At 51.3% G+C, this 19,636-nt stretch overlaps 1 protein-coding gene across 1 annotated transcript in view; it reads left to right on the top strand.

Moving 5' to 3' along the window:
* The window catches only part of LOC119237703 (piezo-type mechanosensitive ion channel component 2-like), a 54,707-nt gene that overhangs the window by 26,716 nt on the left and 8,355 nt on the right, over positions 1-19,636 (top strand). The window contains exons 25-36 of the mRNA XM_037501652.2: positions 76-359; positions 2,222-2,480; positions 4,846-5,034; positions 5,961-6,168; positions 6,513-6,642; positions 7,570-7,717; positions 8,724-8,935; positions 9,659-9,817; positions 10,751-10,898; positions 11,356-11,553; positions 11,869-12,000; positions 12,239-12,408. Of these exons, the coding sequence (XP_037357549.2) occupies positions 76-359; positions 2,222-2,480; positions 4,846-5,034; positions 5,961-6,168; positions 6,513-6,642; positions 7,570-7,717; positions 8,724-8,935; positions 9,659-9,817; positions 10,751-10,898; positions 11,356-11,553; positions 11,869-12,000; positions 12,239-12,408 (2,237 nt within the window). The remainder of the gene's footprint in view (positions 1-75; positions 360-2,221; positions 2,481-4,845; positions 5,035-5,960; positions 6,169-6,512; positions 6,643-7,569; positions 7,718-8,723; positions 8,936-9,658; positions 9,818-10,750; positions 10,899-11,355; positions 11,554-11,868; positions 12,001-12,238; positions 12,409-19,636) is intronic.

Here is a 19,636-nt window from a genome sequence, read left to right as displayed (position 1 = left end):
CATCCTCCTTCCCCTCCTTGTTCTCATTTGATTCTTTATTTTCCAAAATAATGAAGACCTGAAATTTCTCTGCAGGGGAAACCGGCCAGCGTGGGCAGCCACGCCCTGCTGCAGGAGGCCCCCCAGGCAGCCCCGGCCAGGAGGGAAGAGGGGCTGGCCGAGGGGCCAAGTAGCAAAAAGCCACCTGGGTCCCAGGAGCCCCACCAGGAAGACACCCCACTGCTGCAGGAAATGGAGAGCAAAACGGCTGCGGAAGACCAAGGCGGAAGCCCCCGCGGTCTCGGCCCAGAGGCGCCCCTGATGCTGGCAGCAGGCTGCCCTCCACTCCCGGGAGCCTCCCTGCCCCAGGAGGACCGCAGGTAAAAAGGGTCCCCTGTGAGACCCCAGACTCTCTGAAGGTCAAGACTCTGTTTTTTGGGCCAAGGACGTTGTCAGACTGTTAAAGGAACCGTTTTTGCTGATGCCGCCAACTGTGCGCTGACGGCACAGGGCCCAGGCGGGTGGGCGGCAATTCTCTTCACATGGGAAACCGGGCTTTCAGGGAACGGGGGGCCGCCCCGGTGGATGCTGACGGGGCCCCTTTTCTGTGCATTCTAAGTGATCCAAGAGAAAGCTGTGACATTGCAAACACACCCCTTTAAAAAAGTCCCCGGGCCAGCTGAATGAGACAGGCGCCCCAAGCACGCCCACCAGAGTGCAAAGGGGAGGGGCGGGGCGGGGCGGGGCGTCTGAAGGAAGGACATCTGCCCTGAAACCGGCTTCCTCCCGGTCCCGTCCCCGGGCACGAGGGCACAGCTGAGAGAACAGTACCTGACTGCCAGGGTGCAACGGGGAGATGGCCATGTGGCCAGGTCAAGCCCATCAGGCCGGGGACAGTGGCCCTTGTCAAGCTCCTGCCACCGGCGGGCCGTGTCCTCCACGGTGTGCAGAGCTAACTCCATTAGCCAACTCAGCCTCCCCGCGGGAGGTAGCAATACCATTCTCATCTGACACAAGAGGACGCACGCAGCATGCGTGGCTCGCCCCAGGTCACGTGGCCGCCACTGTCTGCTGCCTCGGTGCCAGGGAGGGCCGGGTGTCCAGGAGCAGTGCGTTCGGTCCCCGCCACCCCTCCTCCCCCACTGGTCTGGTGCCAGGGCTACTGTGGGGCCACCCCACTGCCGCTGTCCAGGCTCAGAGCGGCTCAACCCGGAAGGCGTCGGGCAGTTCCCTGGCCTCCTCTGATGTGCACGCCACCAGCCTGAGGGGCCCTGCCCAGACGTGGCGCCCAGCCCCCTGCATGCCAGCAAGCTACCCTGCTCTCTGCGGCGTGAGCCCTGCAAGGACGGGCACGCTGTGCCCACCTCTGTGCCTCCGCCTCTGTCTCAGGGTCTTAAGCACAAGTCTTTAGTGTCTGCTGAGACACTTGTTAAAGCAACACAGTTGCCAAAGCTAATGCAGGAATAAACATCAAGACGGTCCCAAGTGGCTGCAAATTCCAGATGAGAGGCGTCTGGAATCAAAATTCATGAGGCTGCTTGTTAAAATCTAGAACACCCTTGGACACGAACGCAATTGATTGGTCATCAAAGGTTTTAAAACATGGTGTCTCTGAGGTCTAGAGAAGCCACAGAGACGGTAATGCAGTCGCTGTGGTGGGCCGGGGCAGGGAGCACAGCAGGAGGATGAGGGGACCCCACCTAGGCAGGATGTCCCTCGCAGACAGTGAGCAGACAAATTGCAGAGGCGCTGACAGCCGCCCCCTCGCCGGTGCATCCACCTGCCCAGAGCCAGGACGCCCCGCAAGCTCTGGCTGCAGAGCGCGGCTCAGCGGCTGCCCGCGGGTCCCAAAGCCAGAATGATCTGTGACGCCAGCAGGCAATGGCCCAGTTTTCTCATTCCTGCGGCAACCCAATGCCGTCCTGGGTGCGCAGAGCAGGCTGCGGCGGCTCGCCGGCAGCCAGGAGGCAAAGCAAGCCGTCCTTTGAACTTGACTACTTGTTTGAAAACTTCATAAAGAAAGTGAGCGACTGAGTTTTTTGCCAATCACATAGAATTGTCAATGCATCTGGGAGTGCCCATTAAAGAGAAAACTTTGTGGCTGAGAGCAGCAGGGAAGGGAGCGGCGGCTCCCTGGAGGAGTGTGGGACGAAAGGGTTTCTTTGACCTGATGGGTTTCTCACGGTCTGGGCCACGGGCCTGTCCTTCCTCGGCTCACAGCAGGGTCTCTTCCTCCCTCCAGGAAGCACCGGGACCCTGAGCTGGAGCAATCAGACAGGTTTTACCGGAAACTGCCGCGCCCGGTCAGGCTGGTCTTTGCTTTGTACCAGGTGGCCGAGTCCAGGTCGCTGCTGCTGTGCTACTGCGCCATCATTCTGAATCACACGCTCTCGGCGTCGATTCTCACCATGGTTCTCCCCATGCTGTCCTTCCTGTGGGCCATGCTTTCCATCCCCAGGCCCTCCAGACGGTTCTGGATGGCAGCCACCTACTACACAAAGGTAGGTGCCAAGGGGAGGGTCCTCGTAGACCCAGGTCCCACTGGCTGACGAGGGCCCCCCTCCATCACCAGACCAACCCCCACATGCCTTTGATGGGGCTTCCAGCCTAACTTGGTAGAATCAAGTTAGGGAGGTGGTGGGAGAGGGGGAGGGCCAGAAAAAGGAATTCCCACACTCAGCCGCCCACCCACCCCCAGCTCAGCTCTTCGGAGAGCGCATTAGCTCTCAAGAGTCAGATGGGTGCTCCTTGGGCACCTCGCGCCCAGCACACTGCTCACACAGTATGCGCGGTGGGCTTAGTCCACAAAGTGGGCTTTGGTGATGCATATTTCTATTTTTTTAATTTAATTTTATTGGGGGGGCATCTTGGACATAATTTACTACCAGCTCTTTCTCTGCTGCACTTTCTGACTCGGATGCATTTGTAAATTTGAAGATAGCCTGTCTGTGAAATTAATTAGAGCAAAAGTTAAGCACCAGTCATTAGGTCGTTCTCTCACCACATCATTTATAAGCCTGTCCGAATGAACTACTGCCCCCCACCGCCCCTGAGCATCCAGGGAGGAGGGGACCTCCTGGGCCAGAAGGAGCAGTGAGTGGGGCTCCTCAAGACCTGCTCCCTCAGCTCTGAACCCAGCATCGTGAGGTGGGAAGCAAGGTTCTGTCAAGTCACCCCAGTAAGCACCACTATGAGGAATACATAATCCACTGGGAGGCTTACAGTTCATAAAGCCTGTTACATCTCTTGGCGCATAAGTAGATTGCCCCAATCGGAAGATCTATTATTGAATGCGTTGTTAGAGTTAGGAGATCAAGATGAAACGGATGTTTTGATTTCCTACTTACAGCTGAATCCAACAGAATCTGATTCCCCTAAAAGTATTCCTATGACTTTGATGTTTAGTGAATGTCATCTTACACCTGAAGGGCTTGGTCTGAATCATCTAGGTGGTTCCATCTCCCTTCACATCCCTCACCTTATCCCGGGCTGGCCAGGACATTTGGAAGGCAGGCCTTGGCTCAGATTGCAGAGAAGGGACCCTGGGCCTAGAAAACACACCTGAGGTCACTCTGGGGTTCACATCTCCCGCCACCAGGCTCTGTGCTTACTGATCCTCGCTGGACAGCAGGAAAGGGCAATACTGTCTGACAGTGGGGGGCCTTCTTCCCCATGAGACCCGCTCAAGCCTCACAACAACCCTCCACTCCTACTGGATGGATCAGTCCTCAGGGGAAACCCATCAGTTTTGCCCCAGGCCTGTGAAGGCCCAGCTACCATCCACAGGACCCGTCGTGACTCCACACATGAGGTCAACTATGGACAAAGAAAGGCAGACTGGGGCCTGAACCTGTCCCGTGACCACTTTTGGGCAACGGGCATGCAGTGGCTGCAGGAGCCCCTCACCACTAACCAGAGGACCGGCTTGCCATCCCCCTGCAGCCGGACCAGCAGGGAGACACCTTTTGCTTAAAGAACCAGAGAGCCAAATCGGAAAGGCCCATCTAACCCGACCCTCATCTTACAGACAAGGAAGCCCGAGGGTGCGGGGCAGCAGAGATGCTGAGCTCAGGCCCAGTGCACCTGCTCCTGCAGAGGGAACAGGGTGCTGCTTCTCCACACTCATGCTGCCGGCATCACTGGCGGCAGGCACCTGGGGCCACTGCCCCCCCCCCCATGGAGGTGCCTCGCCACTTCCAAACAGAGGTCTCACCCGCTGACCCCCAAGGGGTCCCCTCCAGGCATGAGACTATTTAGGTGACTGAGGAACCTCTACCTTCAGCTGTAGCATGGGGAGCAGTTCTCTCTCCGGGCATCACCCCCCGCACGGCATCCCAGAAAGCCGGCAACATCCCACGTCAGCAGGCCCTCCCCAGGCCCGGGCGCCTGCTTCCGCATATGACTTTGCTCATCTAGCATCATGAGAAGGACGGGGTCTTCAGGTGACCCTTTTCTCTGGCCAATGGGAATAGTCTTTTTTTAGCATTTTCAGCATAAAAAGACAATCTCTTACCCCACCGCCCTGGGGCTGCCTGTGAGGGGCGGGCGGGAGCGTCGGCCCCCGTAAGCTGACTTGGCGGGCGAACTTAGAAGGGGCTACAAGCACCAAGAAATGAAAGCAGCCTGGAGTCGCGGGGGCCGCCCTCTGCGTCCACCATGGCTCCTGCCTTTTTCCTTCCTTTCAATCTCCAGGCTCTGCTGATGACCAGACGGCCCTCTCCATGCACGAAGCCTCTTAGCATGCACGGAGCGTCTCCCTGGGTGTCTGCTCCTTCAGGGGAGCGTGTGGGACATGTGCGTGTGTGTGCTCGTGTGCGCTCACTGGGGCGTCCGCAGTGACACGTCTCTCTGGCCTTCCCTGTCTAGGCCACCATCGTGGTGAAGTATTTTTCGCAGTTTGGATTCCTGCCCTGGACCACAAAGCGGTACGCCGGCATCAGCAGGGAGAAGCCGTTCTCCCTGCCCAACATCATGGGGATCGAGAAGAAGGACAGCTACGTCCTGTGTGACCTCCTGCAGCTGCTGCTCCTGTTCTTCCACCGCTCCACCATGAAGGTACGTCAGCCAGAGGCGCGGCCTGGGCTCACGCCCCCAGTCCCCTCTGCCGCATCTCCCCCTTTGTAACTGAAGTGAGAGGTGGCTTGGCCAGGGCCAGAGTGGACGCCCACATTCCAGGCCACTTCTGGTCAGCCGCTTGTCATTTCGCTGCTGTTCCCCATTCCGGGGTATTTTCCTCTCGGTGAGTTTTGCAGGATTGGGTTTGAGACTCTCCCTTCGGCGTCTGAGCCCCAGAAGAGCTCACGTCAACACAGCCCTCATACAGCTCTGCGTCCCCGCAGCCTGGCCTCACACCCTGTGGGGTGCCCACACATCGCCTTGTTGCTCCCCAACTGACTTCAGGGAATCCCCAGCTTTTCCCAGACCTTCCAGCTTATTCCAACATCCGAGACTTCTGCCCCACCCCCTTTTCTGGGAACCTCTCTCTCCAGCTCCCCACCACCATCTCCCGCTTCCTCCCCAGGGCAGGCCAGACTGGACAGTGAGTGAGAAGGCTCAGAGGACAGTTTGTCCACTGCCGTTTCACGGACAGTTGTGTGTCCTCCTTTTCTAGAAACAGCTTCGGGAAGTGTCCTCGCTGGCTGGGCGCTCCTTCCTCCCTACCCGGTTGTTCCCTGGCTCTTCCCAGCCCTCCGGCCAGCCCGAGTCCAGGCACCCTCCCAGGCACTTTCTCACAAAAAGTCAGGTCCCAGGATGGCCTGGACAACCTTGAGATTAGGAGTGAAGGTGATCCTGCACAAATGCCCTGTTCACGGGCCCCCGCCTTGGCCCAGAGTTCCCTCTGGTTTGGGAATGGCCCCCACATCAACCTCTCTCCTGGCTCTCAGCTGATTCCTCTGTGCTGCCCCCTCCCCACCCGTCCTGCAGGCCTTGGGGCCCAGGGTGTGCAAGCGGTAACGCCTCACGCTGGCCTCACCCCTCAGGGCATAGGGCTATGGGACCATCAGCCATCTAAGCAGCAGCCCAAAAGCAAGGGGAAGAAAAAGAGCAGGAGGAAGGGGAGAAAAGCCAGTCGAGGGGCTCCAGGCAGCAGCTTCCCCCAGAGAGCGGCCAAGCTGGACCTCTCCTCCCAGGAGCGCGCAGGCCACCGATGGGCCTTCTGGAAGGGCTGGCGAGGAGCAGGAAGTAGAGGTAGGCAGCCGAGAGCCAAGAAGGAGCCCCCATTAGTCTCACTCCGCTACAAAGTCTGGGCCATGCGGCCATGGGTCCCCAAGCTCCTGGGCTGCGAGAGGGTCTCGTGGTCATACTGCCAGGCCCCACCACACACCTTCTCCGCTCCGCATGCACACGTCCTCCGGCCCCTTGGGTCAGGGAAGGCAGAACACTTGCCCTCAGGTCTTTGCCCAAATGCAGGCAGAAACCTCCCGGGTTTCTCTCCCTCACTCCGGGTCCAGGGTGGGGGCAGGTGGTCCGAACCCAAACAGCTTCTGGAAGAAAAGGTCTAGGGGAGCATCTGTATCACTGTGCCTTGCCAGGGGGTCCCAAAGACCCAGGACCCAAGAAGGGACACAGCTTCCGCAGGAAGTTGCGAGTCATACGGAAGAAATTCACCAGAAAGATGCTGAAGAAGCTGCTGGAGAAAGCCAGGAAGCTGGCCATCAGCAGGTGATCGGGGACGCTCGCTCAGAAGCAGTGGGGCACTGAGGCCAAGACAGTGCACAGAGGTGGCAGTCAGCCCCTTGTCACAGACAGAGCTGGCATGGAGACCACTTCCATGGAGCCAGGCGGCCCCCTGGGAGTCAGATCCCAGACCTGGGCCTGCCGTTACCAAGAGCGCCGCCTCCTCTGCCGCTGGCCCGTCTGTGGGACTGTGGTCACCGTGCTGTGCCCCGGCCCTCGCCATGTCTCACTGTGGTTCTCCTTTGCCCGCCTGTCCAATCATGCCCCCATGCAGCCATCTTTGGAGCTACCGCCCACCCTCCTGCCACCTTCCTGTGCTCCCTCCTTCCTTCCTCAAGCGTCTCTGGATGCCTCATCCTTCCTTCCTTCTCCTGCCTCTCCGCCCGCCACCCCCACGCACAGCCGCAGGCGTGAGGCCTGTGTTCCAGTCAGACGGGCGCGCGGCACGCTGTCCCAGGGCAGCTCTGCACCCTCCTCCCTGGGCCTGGGCTCCTCAGCCCCACGCGGCAGGTGAGGAAGCCGACGCTGGGAGAAACAGAGCACCTCCACAGTGTCGAACCGAAGGCCTGAAGCCAGGCCGTCCCACCACCACGCTCTTGTGCTATCTGAAGAGAGGGCTGGGGGCGGAGTGGTGAGGCCTGCCCAGGGGACGCTCCCTGTGGTGTGGTGTGGTGTGGTGTGGTGAGGAGCGTGTGGGAGGTTGCCCCCTGCACACCCAGCACTGCCCTCCGCACTCGTGGCAAACACAGGTTTTGGGAAAACGAGCCCATGTGTCATCTTCGGCTTCCCCACCTGCCCAGCCAACGAGGTGCCCCGACTTCTTCCCAGAGTCTTCCAGCCGATGCCTGGGTCGACACCGGGGTCTGGTGCAACCCCGAAGTAGCCCACAGCATCCTCTCCCCCCCACCGCAGGGCCCTCCAGATCTACCGCCCCATCCGCCAGTTCTTCTACCACCTCACTCACCCCCAGGTCACCTCCACGTGTGACGTGTACGCCATCACGTTTCTGGTGGAGGCGCTCAACTTTGCCATCATCCTCTGTGGGTACGGGTCCTTTGGGGTAAGCCAGCACGCCTGTACCCCGCGCTTCTCCCCAGACTGCGAGCTCAGCACTCTGGTTTTCTTGGAACCCCTGCCCAGAGCCGCACTTTTCCCGTGACAGCCTCCGCTGTCCTTAACAAGCCGGCAGATGACAGGATAGCTTTGCCCTCGGCTTTAATAGCGCAGAGCGGTCTCTCTCTGTTTTTTTCAGAAGAGCAATTCCACTGACTCCATTACTGAAATGGCTTTTGCCTCCCGTGCCCTGTCCAAGTTGCTATGTTGTCGTTTTATTGCCGCTCTGAAAAGCTCCCACTAATTAAGGTGAAAGCGAGTACAAATGGTTGCAAGGCCCAGGCCCGTCACTGAGCTGACCGCGTGGGCTTCCTCAGAGCCCAGCAGCTGCCACGGCGTCTGTCCAGGGTGCCCACCTCTCTTGGCCACACATTTGCCAAAGAGTGGCTGGAGGCAGAGAGCAGATGCCCCGCAGCACCCTCGGCACCGGCCCGTGCTCAGCAGGGGCAGAGAGTCCCCTCCAGTGTCTTGCTCAGTCCTGGGGCTCACGGAAGGGTCAAATGAGGCCTCAACTGAGGAAACAGGACACACATCCAGAAGATCCAGGCCACGGTCAAAGGTGGGGGATGTCCACGTCCCAGGGCCATGAGGCCAGTCGGTGCCCTGGGGTGCATGAGAGAAGACACTCTGCTTGGGGGCGAGTAGGAAAGGTCGGGATGACTTCCTGGAGCCAGATGTTACAAGGCCGGAAGGGCAGGCAAAGGAGAAAGGGGTGCACAGAAGAGCAGTCAGTGGGTAAGGGAGACCTCCTTGCAGGTCAAGAGGAACTGGAGGGGGTGCCCCAGCTCAGGCTGGAAGCAGAGGGCCCCCAAGACGGAGGGCAGGCAGGGGACCTGTTCTGAAGCTCTGGTGGTGACCAGAGGAGCGGGACAGGGAAGCGCCCCAGGGCAGCACATTGTGCACCCGTGACGCCTCTTCCCTAAGGGCCTCTCTGCCTCCCCCCCCAACCCCAGAAATCCTCAGGTGCGGACTTGGCTGAGTCCCTCTCAGAGGACAAGGTGCCCGAAGCCTTCCTGTCGATGGTGCTGCTCCAGTTCGGCACCATGATCGTGGACCGGGCGCTCTACCTGCGCAAGACGCTGTTCGGGAAGTGCGTGTTCCAGGTGGCGCTGGTCGTGGGCATCCACTTCTGGCTCTTCTTCATCCTGCCGGGCATCACCGAGAGGTACTGTGCGGCCTGGCGGCCCTCCTGTCTCTGTTCCCGAAGCAGGAGAACCCCACCTGCCTGGGCAGCGCTCGTGGCGCCTGAGGAGCACGGGGCCAAGCCTCTGCGCCAAGCTGTGCCTGAGGGGCTGGGTTTGGGGCTGGCAAACAGTGTTGTAAATGCCGGGGGAGGCGGTTTAGGGCCAGGTGGCGTCCACCTGCGGGCAGCCTGAGTCAGAGCGGCAGGAACAGGAAACCTCCCCATACGGGGTTTCCTAAATTCCTCTCAGAGAGAGATCTGCAGCAAACTTGCTGGGGCGCATTTCTCCTTACGTCAAGGGCTTCCGAGGTCTCTGTGACGAGATCATCTCCACTGGCCCCAGGAAGAAGATTCACGGATTATCTTAACAGTAAATCTGCAGCCAGCCCAATGGGGCGGCCCCCGCACCTGCCGCTGCAGATGTGGCTCCTTTGGCAAGAACAGCTGGGGGGATGAAAACTCGCCTTTCTCAGGAAAGCAAAGGGCGTGCAGGTGCCCCCACATCAAATCTCTTGGGGAAAGGGAGTTTCATTTTTTTCTTCCTTTCTCCTCCAGCTGACAATTCCCGGCGACCATGCTGGGTTTCCTCTGGGCTCTGAAGGGTCCCGAGAGGCTGGACACAGTGTGGGCTCCTCGCACATGTCCGGGGTGGGGACCTGGTGGCCCCATGACAACAGTATTACCAGCTTTTCTGGGCATTTGCAGGAGATTTAATTTCAACCTTGTGGCTCAGATCTGGTACCTGGTGAAATGCATCTATTTTGGCCTGTCCGCCTACCAGATCAAGTGCGGCTACCCAGGCCAGATCCTTGGCAACTTCCTGGCCAAAAACTTCAACCTCATCAGCCTCCTCTTGTTCACAGGGTGAGTGGAGCTCCCACTTCAGATGCATCTGGCTGGGGCCCTCCAGGGTCTCCCACGGCCTGTGCAGAACAAATCCGGGGCCCACGCTGGGAGGAATGGGGTCTCTCCCATGGGCCCTCCCCTGGGAAGGCCCTGGGCCCACGCGCGGGGCTGGCCCTATCTCACATGTGCCTTGTGCACCTGTTCTTCAATGTCACCCAGCAAATGTGTAACTCGGAGAAGGCCTTTTCCTCTTTGCCCCCAATATGCCTTCCCCGTGTTAGGGGCTGATGGGGATCCAGGACAGGTGCCCCTGCTCTGGGGTAGGTGAGCCGGGGCTCTGGGCTTTGGGGCATGGACTGAATTGCCACTTGGTAAAATGCAGGCAGCGCCGTGGCTGAGACCCCAAGGTCTGACCCCTCCATCCTTTCTCTCCGTGGAACCTCCAGTCCCTCAACTCAGAAGCATGTCCAGCTTTTCACCTTCCCACCTGGGACTGCTGTCCCGGAGGGACCCCACGCTGCCCACCCCCACCCACAGAGCTGCCGCCACCCCATTCTTCGGGTCTCGGCATCAAGGCTTTCCCCAGCCCGCAAGCTCAAGTGTTCCTGCCCCTTCCCAGCTCGCCTCCCGCACGGTGCTCACCACTACCCATGGCTGTTCCACCCGCTGGCAGCGCCCTCCAGCCAGCACGCGCACGCTCGCTGCTTGTCCTAAATGCCCAGCGCGGGGCCAGCGGGGTTAGGGTTACTTGCTGAAAGGATGAACAGATAGGAAGGCTGAGGTGGGCGGGGGTGAAGCGGGGTGCGAGGGGAAGGAGCGGGGTGAGGTGATGGGGTGGACAGGGTGGGAGGAAAGGCACGAGGGAGACGCAGTTACAGGGGCAGGTTGGATGGGCTGGGCCACGGGTGGCACGGTGCCCTCCAGCCTCCTGGGGGTCCTCTCCGCACTCAGGTTCCGCTTCATCCCCTTCCTCCTGGAGCTGAGGGCTGTCATAGGCTGGGTGTGGACTGACACTGCCCTGAGCCTGTCCAACTGGATATGCCTGGAGGACATATATGCCAACGTCTTCATCATGAAATGCTGGCAGGAGTCTGCGAAGGTAGGCACACCACGGCTCCTGCCTCTCAGGGGACTTGCAGATGGCAGCTTTCCTGGCCTCTCCCTATTCCTCAGAGCAAGGCACTTCCCATTCTGCCCGGGGCTCAGGTGCTCCTGTGATGGCACACCCTGGAGCGAGCTCTTCTGGGCACTGGAGCTTGTCCCAGTCCCCAGCGAGAGGGCAGACCTTATGCTAACTCTGTGGGTGTTCACACCCACCCGATACTGTTCGCTGCTACTCCTGTGTTCCCGGGGCCAGGCCGCTCGGGGTGGCTCTGTGCCCGCCACCGCGCAGCTAGTCAGCAGCGGGTTGGACGTGGATCTGAATCTCAGCACTGAATCCCAGTGCTTTGGGTACCAGACAGTCCCAGAATTGGCAACCTTCCCCCAAACTGGAAGGGTCATCTGCCAACCCGGACCCCCAGTGTGGCCCTGACCAGTGTGTTCTTCAAATGCAGAAATACCCACAGCCTCCTGGGCGGAAGAAGAAGAAGGTTGTGAAATACGGAGTCGGGGGCGTCATCACATTTGCCCTGGTCTTCCTCATGTGGTTCCCTCTGGTTTTCATGTCCCTGCTGAAGACAGTAGGCGGAGTGACCAACCAGCCCCTGGACGTGTCTATCAAGATCGCCATCAACGGTTACGAGGTGGCTGGAGTAGGGGGGCCGGGTGCCCATGCTGGGCGGGGGGGAGGGCAGCTGCCAGCACCTGCTTCCCAGCTGGACACCTGTGCCCCAGATGCGAATATACGGGGCTTACACCAGCCACTGGGCCTTTATTCTTGCTGTCCCTCCCCCCAAACATCCTCTTTCCCACCATCTCCCCCACTGCCAGCCCCTAAAGAGATCTGAGTCTCCCTCCAAGTCTCAGCTTGCTCCAGTTTGTGCGCTCACTTCCAACATGCCCCCCAAAGAGAACAGAAGTCTCGAGGGCCATGCAGTGGCCCCTGGCCCCTCTGCCTCCATCGCGAGCATCGCCAGCTTCCTGAGCATGCCCTGCCTTACTTCCAGACCCTGTTCACTATGAGTTCCCAGGACCAGAACCTGGCCCCCTTCTCCGACGCGGACTACGACCAGCTGACCCAGCAATACGCCCTCCACCCTGTGAGTGTCTCCCAAGCCCAGAGAGGCTCCCGGCAGCCACCGCTCATTTGTGTACTTCCTTTTCTTAGGCCTCTCCCGGACACAAACTTTATAAAGGCACAGCTGTCAAAATGGAACGGCACTAAAATAGGAAAGGGCAGGCAAACCGCTGCCACAAGGGCACAGAGAGGAAAGCGAGCGGCATCACGCGAGGCCCCGGTCCGTACTGACACAAGCCCCTTTTTCTCGTACATCCCAGTCCGCCATGCAGTTCCTAGCAGACTACAGGCCCGAGGACATCGTTCTCATCAAGATCAAAAGTCACGCCAGTCTGCTTTGGGGAATCAGCCCCGCCAACAGGGAAGCCATGGTCAAGGAGCTGACCAACGCCACCACTATCCACATCACCACCTCCTGGACCATTCAGAGGTAACTGGGGCCAGTCAAGCCCACAGCCCGGCCCCAACTCCCCGGCTGGTTGTGGGAGCTTCCGGCAGACATTGCAAAGCTCTGAGCCCAGGTTTCAAAAGTAACGAGAGAGACTGACCTTGGATGAGGACCGCGAGGCGCCAGGCGCTGTGTCCGTCCTCCTGTCCCCTCCTGCGTGTCTTCTGCTCGCCTTTCGCTTCTCCCTTTTAAAAAACAATTTATATTTTGAATTTATGCACTGTTTGCCAGCCTTTCACTATGGTTACATTTTTAGAATTTTTGTTTTTAATTTCATCAAAGTGTAACTGTGAAACACTGAGAAGAGCGTATGCACGGGAAACACCTGCGTGCCAGTGTACACATATGCGCACACAACACATTCGCTGGGAAACAAATTTCCCATTCGCTGGGAAACAAATATGGACTATTAAAGCGTATATGAGGCTATCATGGTACTCACTATAGGTTGAACAGCTACGTATGTGTTTTTGGTACTTTTTTTGTCGGGGAAAAATTTAATGACAGTAACATTACAGAAGAGAGTACAATTTCCTAACACCCTGCCAGCTCATGCACATTAAAACCACTGTTCTAAATCAGTAATAAATCAACTCTCACTACATGTGAGCTCAAGTAATTCAAACGCAATTAATGTGCAATGTCATCATATAATCATGCAGTATGCCCTCGTTTGTAGAACTGAATTTCACACAGTCACAGAATACGTACCTAGGTATACAACTGAATTTCATACACAGCATCACAGTTTGTACAATCACTTATAAAATTGAATTTTTATGCAAGTAATCAGACTATACACTTATTTTTACAATTGGACTTCACATATATATAATCATATGGCATGATATCCTTTGTAAAACACCAAAACACACACAGACTCTGCACTCCTTTCTACAACTGAACTTCATATACACCTAATCACACACTATGCACTCATTTGTAAAAGCGAACCTCACCCAGGTACCACAGAGCATGCACTCATTTGTAGTTGAATTTCATACACAGGCAATTGTAATATATGGAGTGCTTTTACAACCATAGTTCATCTACAGGTCACCATAGAGGATGCATTCATTTTTATAAATGAACTTCAGATGTAGGTAATGACAGGTATGTGGTCATTTTCACAGATGAATTTCTCATACACGTATCAGAGATATGCACTCATCTGTACCACTGAATTTCATGGACACCTAATGATAGTATATGTACTCGCATGTGCAACTGAAACTCATACAACACAATGGTAGACGATGCTGTCATGTCCTCATTTGTAAACTGAATTGTGCATTCATATCATCTTATCACGCACACTCATGTACAACTGAATTTCAGACATATAATCTTATACTGTATTTCATTTGTACAACTGAATTTCATACACAATCATAGGATAGCCATTTTTCAAACAGAATTTCACACACTAGAAATGACAGAATGAAACGATTGGTACAACTTAAGTTCACATGCATGTAATCAATATGTGGATGCAATAATCTGTGTAACTTCATATACTCTATACACATATAATTATAGACTATGCATTCATTTGTACACTAAATTCCATTCATGGTCTTTCTGTTAAGTATGTCACACAAACATAATCATATAATATGAAATTATTTGTATAACTGATACAGACACACATTAACACATACACTCATTTGTACAACTGACTTTCACAAAATATGCAGTCATTTGTACAAATATCATACACATACAGAATATATGTTCTTTGTATAAGAAACCTCATATACAATTATTCATAGAAAATTCACTCATTTGGAAAGCTGGAGCATTACAGTTAATGCACTATTTATACAACTGAACTTCATACAAACATAATCATAGGATATGCACTCATTTATAAAACTGAACTTCATATTCAATAACCAGAGACTATGCAATCATAGTATAACAAAGGCATACACGTGTAAACAGACTTGCACACATTGGTAAATACTGAATTTCTTATACAAGAAATGACAGAATATGCACTCATTTGTACAATGCATGTAGCCTTTTCAGATGGACTCTCTTTTACTTAGTAATATGTACTGAAGTTCCTGCCATATGTCTTCAAGGTTTAGAAACGTACTTGCTTTTAGCAGCGAATTAATATTCCATTGTCTGGCTGTAGCATGGCTGGTGTGGCGAACAGTCTTTTATCAGTTATGCCCTTTGCATTCACTTTCTCCCAGTCTGTGGTCTGTCCTTTCATGCGCGACACTGCCTTTCACAGAGCAGAAAACGTTATTTTATTGAAATTCAACTTGTCAATTCTTCCTTCTTGTGGACCACGCCTCTGGTCTATGAAGCACACTCGACATGTGCTTCTCACTTCACATCACTCCTGAAACGGGAACCGGCGACTGCTGTGGCCGGCCATCCTCTTCTTCCACCTGGAAAGCTAAAGGGAACTTGAGTATTTCCTTTCTCCCAGGCGGAAGGTGAGAACTGGAAGGAGCTGGGCATTTACCTTCCCCAGGTCAAGCAGGTTTCTGGTAAGACCCAGTAGGTTAGTGTCTGGCTGAGCAGTAACTCTGAAGGGGGCTGGTTAGGAACAGATGTTATTTCCAAGCAGCTCCTTTTCCCCTTTCTGTGCCCGGGGCGCAAAGTGACGCGTGGGGTAGGAACTGCGGTTGACCTCTAAAGGTGAAAGTCATGAAAGTGCAGAGGTTCTTCGTGACTGGGTCCCCTTGGAGTTTGTTTGTTGTTGTTGTTTTTTTTTTTTAATCTCTAAGACTTGTCCACAGTGAGTCTCCCACAACTCGCCGCTCGCGGTTCAGTTTTCTCTGCCTCAATACTGGTTCAGTACAGAGGCTGGCACTTCATCTATCTATGATGTGCTTTCTGGGTTTCAGCTCTGGCAAATTGTGTCTCTGTATTTGCTTGTTGGTAGCCCTTATATAGGGGGCCATGGTTTGCCCTGTGACCTCACTCCTCTGATGTACCTAAGAAGCCTTGTGGCTTCTCAAGTTGCTCATCTTGGCTTCGGTTTTAGGTCAGAGTGGCAACTTGCAGTGTCTAACATGGCAGACTGGAAACCAGAAGTTGAGCGCTATGTTTTAAATTTTGGTTTCTACATGTTCATTTTTAGTATCTATAAACATGATTGATTTCTGCATGCTGATCGTGTATTTTGAGACATAGCTGAAATCATTCCCACTAGTTGTTTTTTTGTACATGCCTTTGGATTTTACATGTAGATAATCGTGTCATCTGCAAATAGTTCTTTCATTCTTTCCATCTGTGTGATTTTTTTTCCCTTGAATTATTACAGTAGTTACAACTTCCAGTACCGTGTTAAATAAGGACGGTGATACTGAACATCCTTGGCTTGGTCTTAATCATAAGAAGCAAGCATCCATCCTTTATCATAAATTATGATGTCAGCTGAAGATTTCTGCAGTTGCTTCCCTTCTATTCCCAGTTCACTGAGTTTTTATTGTGAATGGATATTGAATTTTGTCAAAGGCTTTCCTGCACCTGTTGAGAAGATCAATGTTTTTCTACTATGATATGTAGAGATGAATTACACTGATTTATTTTCTAACATTAGACCTGCCTGAGTTCCCAGGATAAACCTCCCTTTGTCATGAGATATATTAAAAATTGGATTCAATTTGCAAAACTTTATTGAGGAATTTTGCGTCTATGCTTATGAGAGAGACTGTTCTGTGGTATTCTGTTCCAATAATACTTTTGCCTAGTTTTGGCCTCAGAGCAGTGCTGGCTTCCTGATATGATTTCGGAAGTGCACTTTCTTTTATTTTCTGGCAAGGTCTGCATGTAAATGGTATTATTTCTTCCTTAAATGTTTGGTAGAATTCACCAGCAAAGTCATTTGGATTTGGAGTTGTCTTCATGAGGTTTCAAAGTTGAATTCAATTTCTTTCAGTTATAGGACTATTCTTATTCATAGTGAATGAGATTTAGTAATCTATGTCTTTTAAGGAATTGTCCATTTTATCTGTTGAATTTGACAAAATGTCCGTAACATTTATTTCCCTTTAATACCTAGAGAATCGTTAATGGTGGACTCTAATTCTGATGTTGGTAATTTATATCTTTTTCACCTTTATCAATTTGACAAGATATTTTCAATTCTATTGATGTCCACAAGAAATAAGCCTGCTCATACTGATTTTGCTGTATTGCTTTTCAATGTTCTCCTGGACCTTAGGTTTAACTTACCTTTCCTATTTTGGATTGTTACGGTAACATGTATTTCATTCAAGTTTTTTCTTACTTTTCTAATATAAGCAACTAATGCTTGAGATTTCCCTTTAATCATTAGCTAGCTGCATCCTACAAATTTTTTAGTTATATTTTTATTGTACCCAGCTCAAATATTTTATCTTTTCTAATTGAGTTCTTGTTTAATCCATGGATTATTTAAAAGTATACTCCTTTACTTTCAAATGCTTGTAATTTTCCAGATATTTTGGCACTGATTTTTAATTCTTTGTGGTTAAAGATTATTTGTCTAGGCCTCCCCTGGTGGTGCAGCGGTTAAGCGCTGAGCTGCGAGGCTGCCTGCAGCCTCTGCAGCACCAGTTCGATCCCCGGCCACAGGCGAGGGTCCCACCAAAAAAAAAAAAAATTTGTCTAAGCTGTTCCTTTAAAATTTATTGAGAGTTACTTTATGGCCTACAATATTTCCGGATGAATGTTTCATCTACCCATGAAAAGAATATATATCCTGCTGCTGTTACTGGTAGAATTGTTTAAGCATTCTATATCTTTACTGACTTACTGCTACTTGTGTGTATTTTTTTAATATAGTACAATTATTTCCTCTTAATGAATTGTCCCTTTAGTTACTGTGCAACAGTTCTCTTCATCCCGTAATATTCCTTGGCTCTTACATTCACTTTTTCTTATTTAATGTAGCAGCTACAGTGTTCTTTTGGTGTATTCTCTTTTTTCCATCTTTTTACTCTTACACATCTGAAGTGGGTTTCTTACATCAGGTATTATTTATATTTAATATTATAATCTCGCTTAACTGATGCATCCAGACTACTTCCATTTAATATAACTGATAAGTTGAGTTTAAATAATCTGGCCGTATGTTTTATATATCCCATTTGTTTTCCATTTCCTTTTTCTTTTTGTGGCTGGATTTTAAAGGGCTAAGCACAGGGAGTGGGAATAGAGAGTCCATGGTCTCCTTGAGTTGGGCAGTTTGGGGTTTAGGAAGGACAAGATGTGGAGATGTGAGTCGGAGCAGGAGAGAAGAAAAAGCTGACCATGGTGACAACAGACATCTGCAGAGGGTCCCCCTTGAACCTGTAACTGAATGTGGATCATTACATCAGCGCATGAAAACTATCAAGGTGAGAGGAAAAAACACAGGGAGACAATAGAAAGAACAATGCCTGGAGCTCAAGCTGGGACAGGAAGTTTGTATTCTTGATCCCTAACAACAGGCTTTGTAACCAGTGGGGCATGACGCGGGTGCTGAGGAGTCCCTGCCTCCTCTCCTCTATGGGTTGTTCTTTTCCCCACTGGTTTCTACTTCTATCTTGATTCTGTCTGCTCTTCTTTTGCTGGTTTCTTAAATGGTAAATGATATCACTGATTTTAAACTCTCTTTTCCAAATCAAATTATAATCTACAAACATCCCTCTAAGCACTGATTCAACTGCTTACAAATTTAAATTTGTTTAAATTTTCTTTGTGATTTCACCTTTGGCCCGTGTAGTATTGAAACACATGTTGCTTAATTTCCAAATAATTGTGAACTTCTCTATATGTCTTCCTTATTGATTTCTAACTTAATTCCAGCACATTCACAGTAAAAAGGTCCTCTATAAGTTTTCAATCATTTGAAATTTACTGAGACATTTCAGGTCTTTCTTGATGCATTTTCTGTGTTTAGATAAAAAATAAACATTCTGCAGTTGATGGCTGTGGTATTTTATAAACGTCACTAGGTGGTTCATAATGACGTTGAAACCTTTATATATTTATAAACTTGGTCTAATTTTGCAGAAAGGAAGTGTTAAAAGTCATTTATGATGGTGGATTTTCCCATCCCTTTGCTTCCAGCAAGATTTTATTGCAGGCCTTTTGAAACTTCAGTAGTAAATGTATTTATGGTTACTATGTTTTCCTGATGGATTGTAAGATGTTTTCATTATCATTAGGAAATGTTCCTTTCTAATATCTGATAATTTTTCCCCTGTAGTCTACTTTGTGTAATGTTACTATAACCATACAAACTTAAGAGTGTTTACTGTTTCTGTGGTATATTTTTCCAATCCTTTTATTTTTAACCCATGTCTTGATGGCTTAACTGTTTCTGGTAGATTATATGTAGTTGAGTTTTGCATTTTTAAATCTAATTGGCAACATTTACCTTTTAATTGGAATGCTTAATTTGTATTTTTATATAGTGATTGATAAGGTGAAGTTTAAGTCTGTTTTGTTATTAATTTTTGAATGTCTTGCTCATTTTTCATTTTTTACCTTCACTTAAGAGTAACAGAAAATTTTTAGTACTTTCAATATTCCATTTTGATTTAAAATATGCAGCAACTAAAACTGTTTTTAGTATTTGATCCAGGGATTATAATGTGCATTCTTACCCCCCCCCCATTCTTTTTTGTCGTAAAATACACAAACATCAAATAAATTTGCCATCTAATCACTGAGTGACTGCTCAGTAGTATCAAATACATTCATATTATGATGCCATTACCACCAGCCATCTCCAGAACTCATCTGTAAAACTGAAAATGTTCCCGTTAAATACTAGCTCCCTATTCTCTCCTTTCCACCAGTATCTAGCAAGTGCCATTTTACTTTCTATCTCTTATGACTTGACTACTTTAGGTATCTCTACATGTGGAATCATGAGGTATTTGTCTATCTTGTTGTGATTAACTCATTTCACTTAGCATAATGTCCTCCAGATTCATCCATGTTGTAGTATGTATCAGAATTTCCTTCCTTTTTAAAGTTGAATGACATCCCATTGCATGACTATACCACATTTTGCTTATCTTGTCTGTTCATCACTGCTGGATGGCAGGGTTGCTTCCACATGTTGTGAATAATGGTGCTATGCTCATGGGTATACAAATACAGCTTTGAGACCCTGATTTCAAGTCTTTGGGGGTATATTCCAGGAAACAGAATTGCTGGATCATATGGTAATTCTACTTTTAATTTTTTCAGGAATGCATAGTCTTTGTTT

This window comes from Talpa occidentalis, unplaced genomic scaffold, assembly GCF_014898055.3.
Source record: "Talpa occidentalis isolate TD23 unplaced genomic scaffold, MPIMG_talOcc4v2.1 talOcc4.10, whole genome shotgun sequence".
Classification (NCBI taxonomy): Eukaryota; Metazoa; Chordata; class Mammalia; order Eulipotyphla; family Talpidae; genus Talpa; species Talpa occidentalis.
The sequence above is the reverse complement of the archived record's forward strand: the minus strand, read 5'-3'. Positions and strand labels throughout refer to the sequence as shown.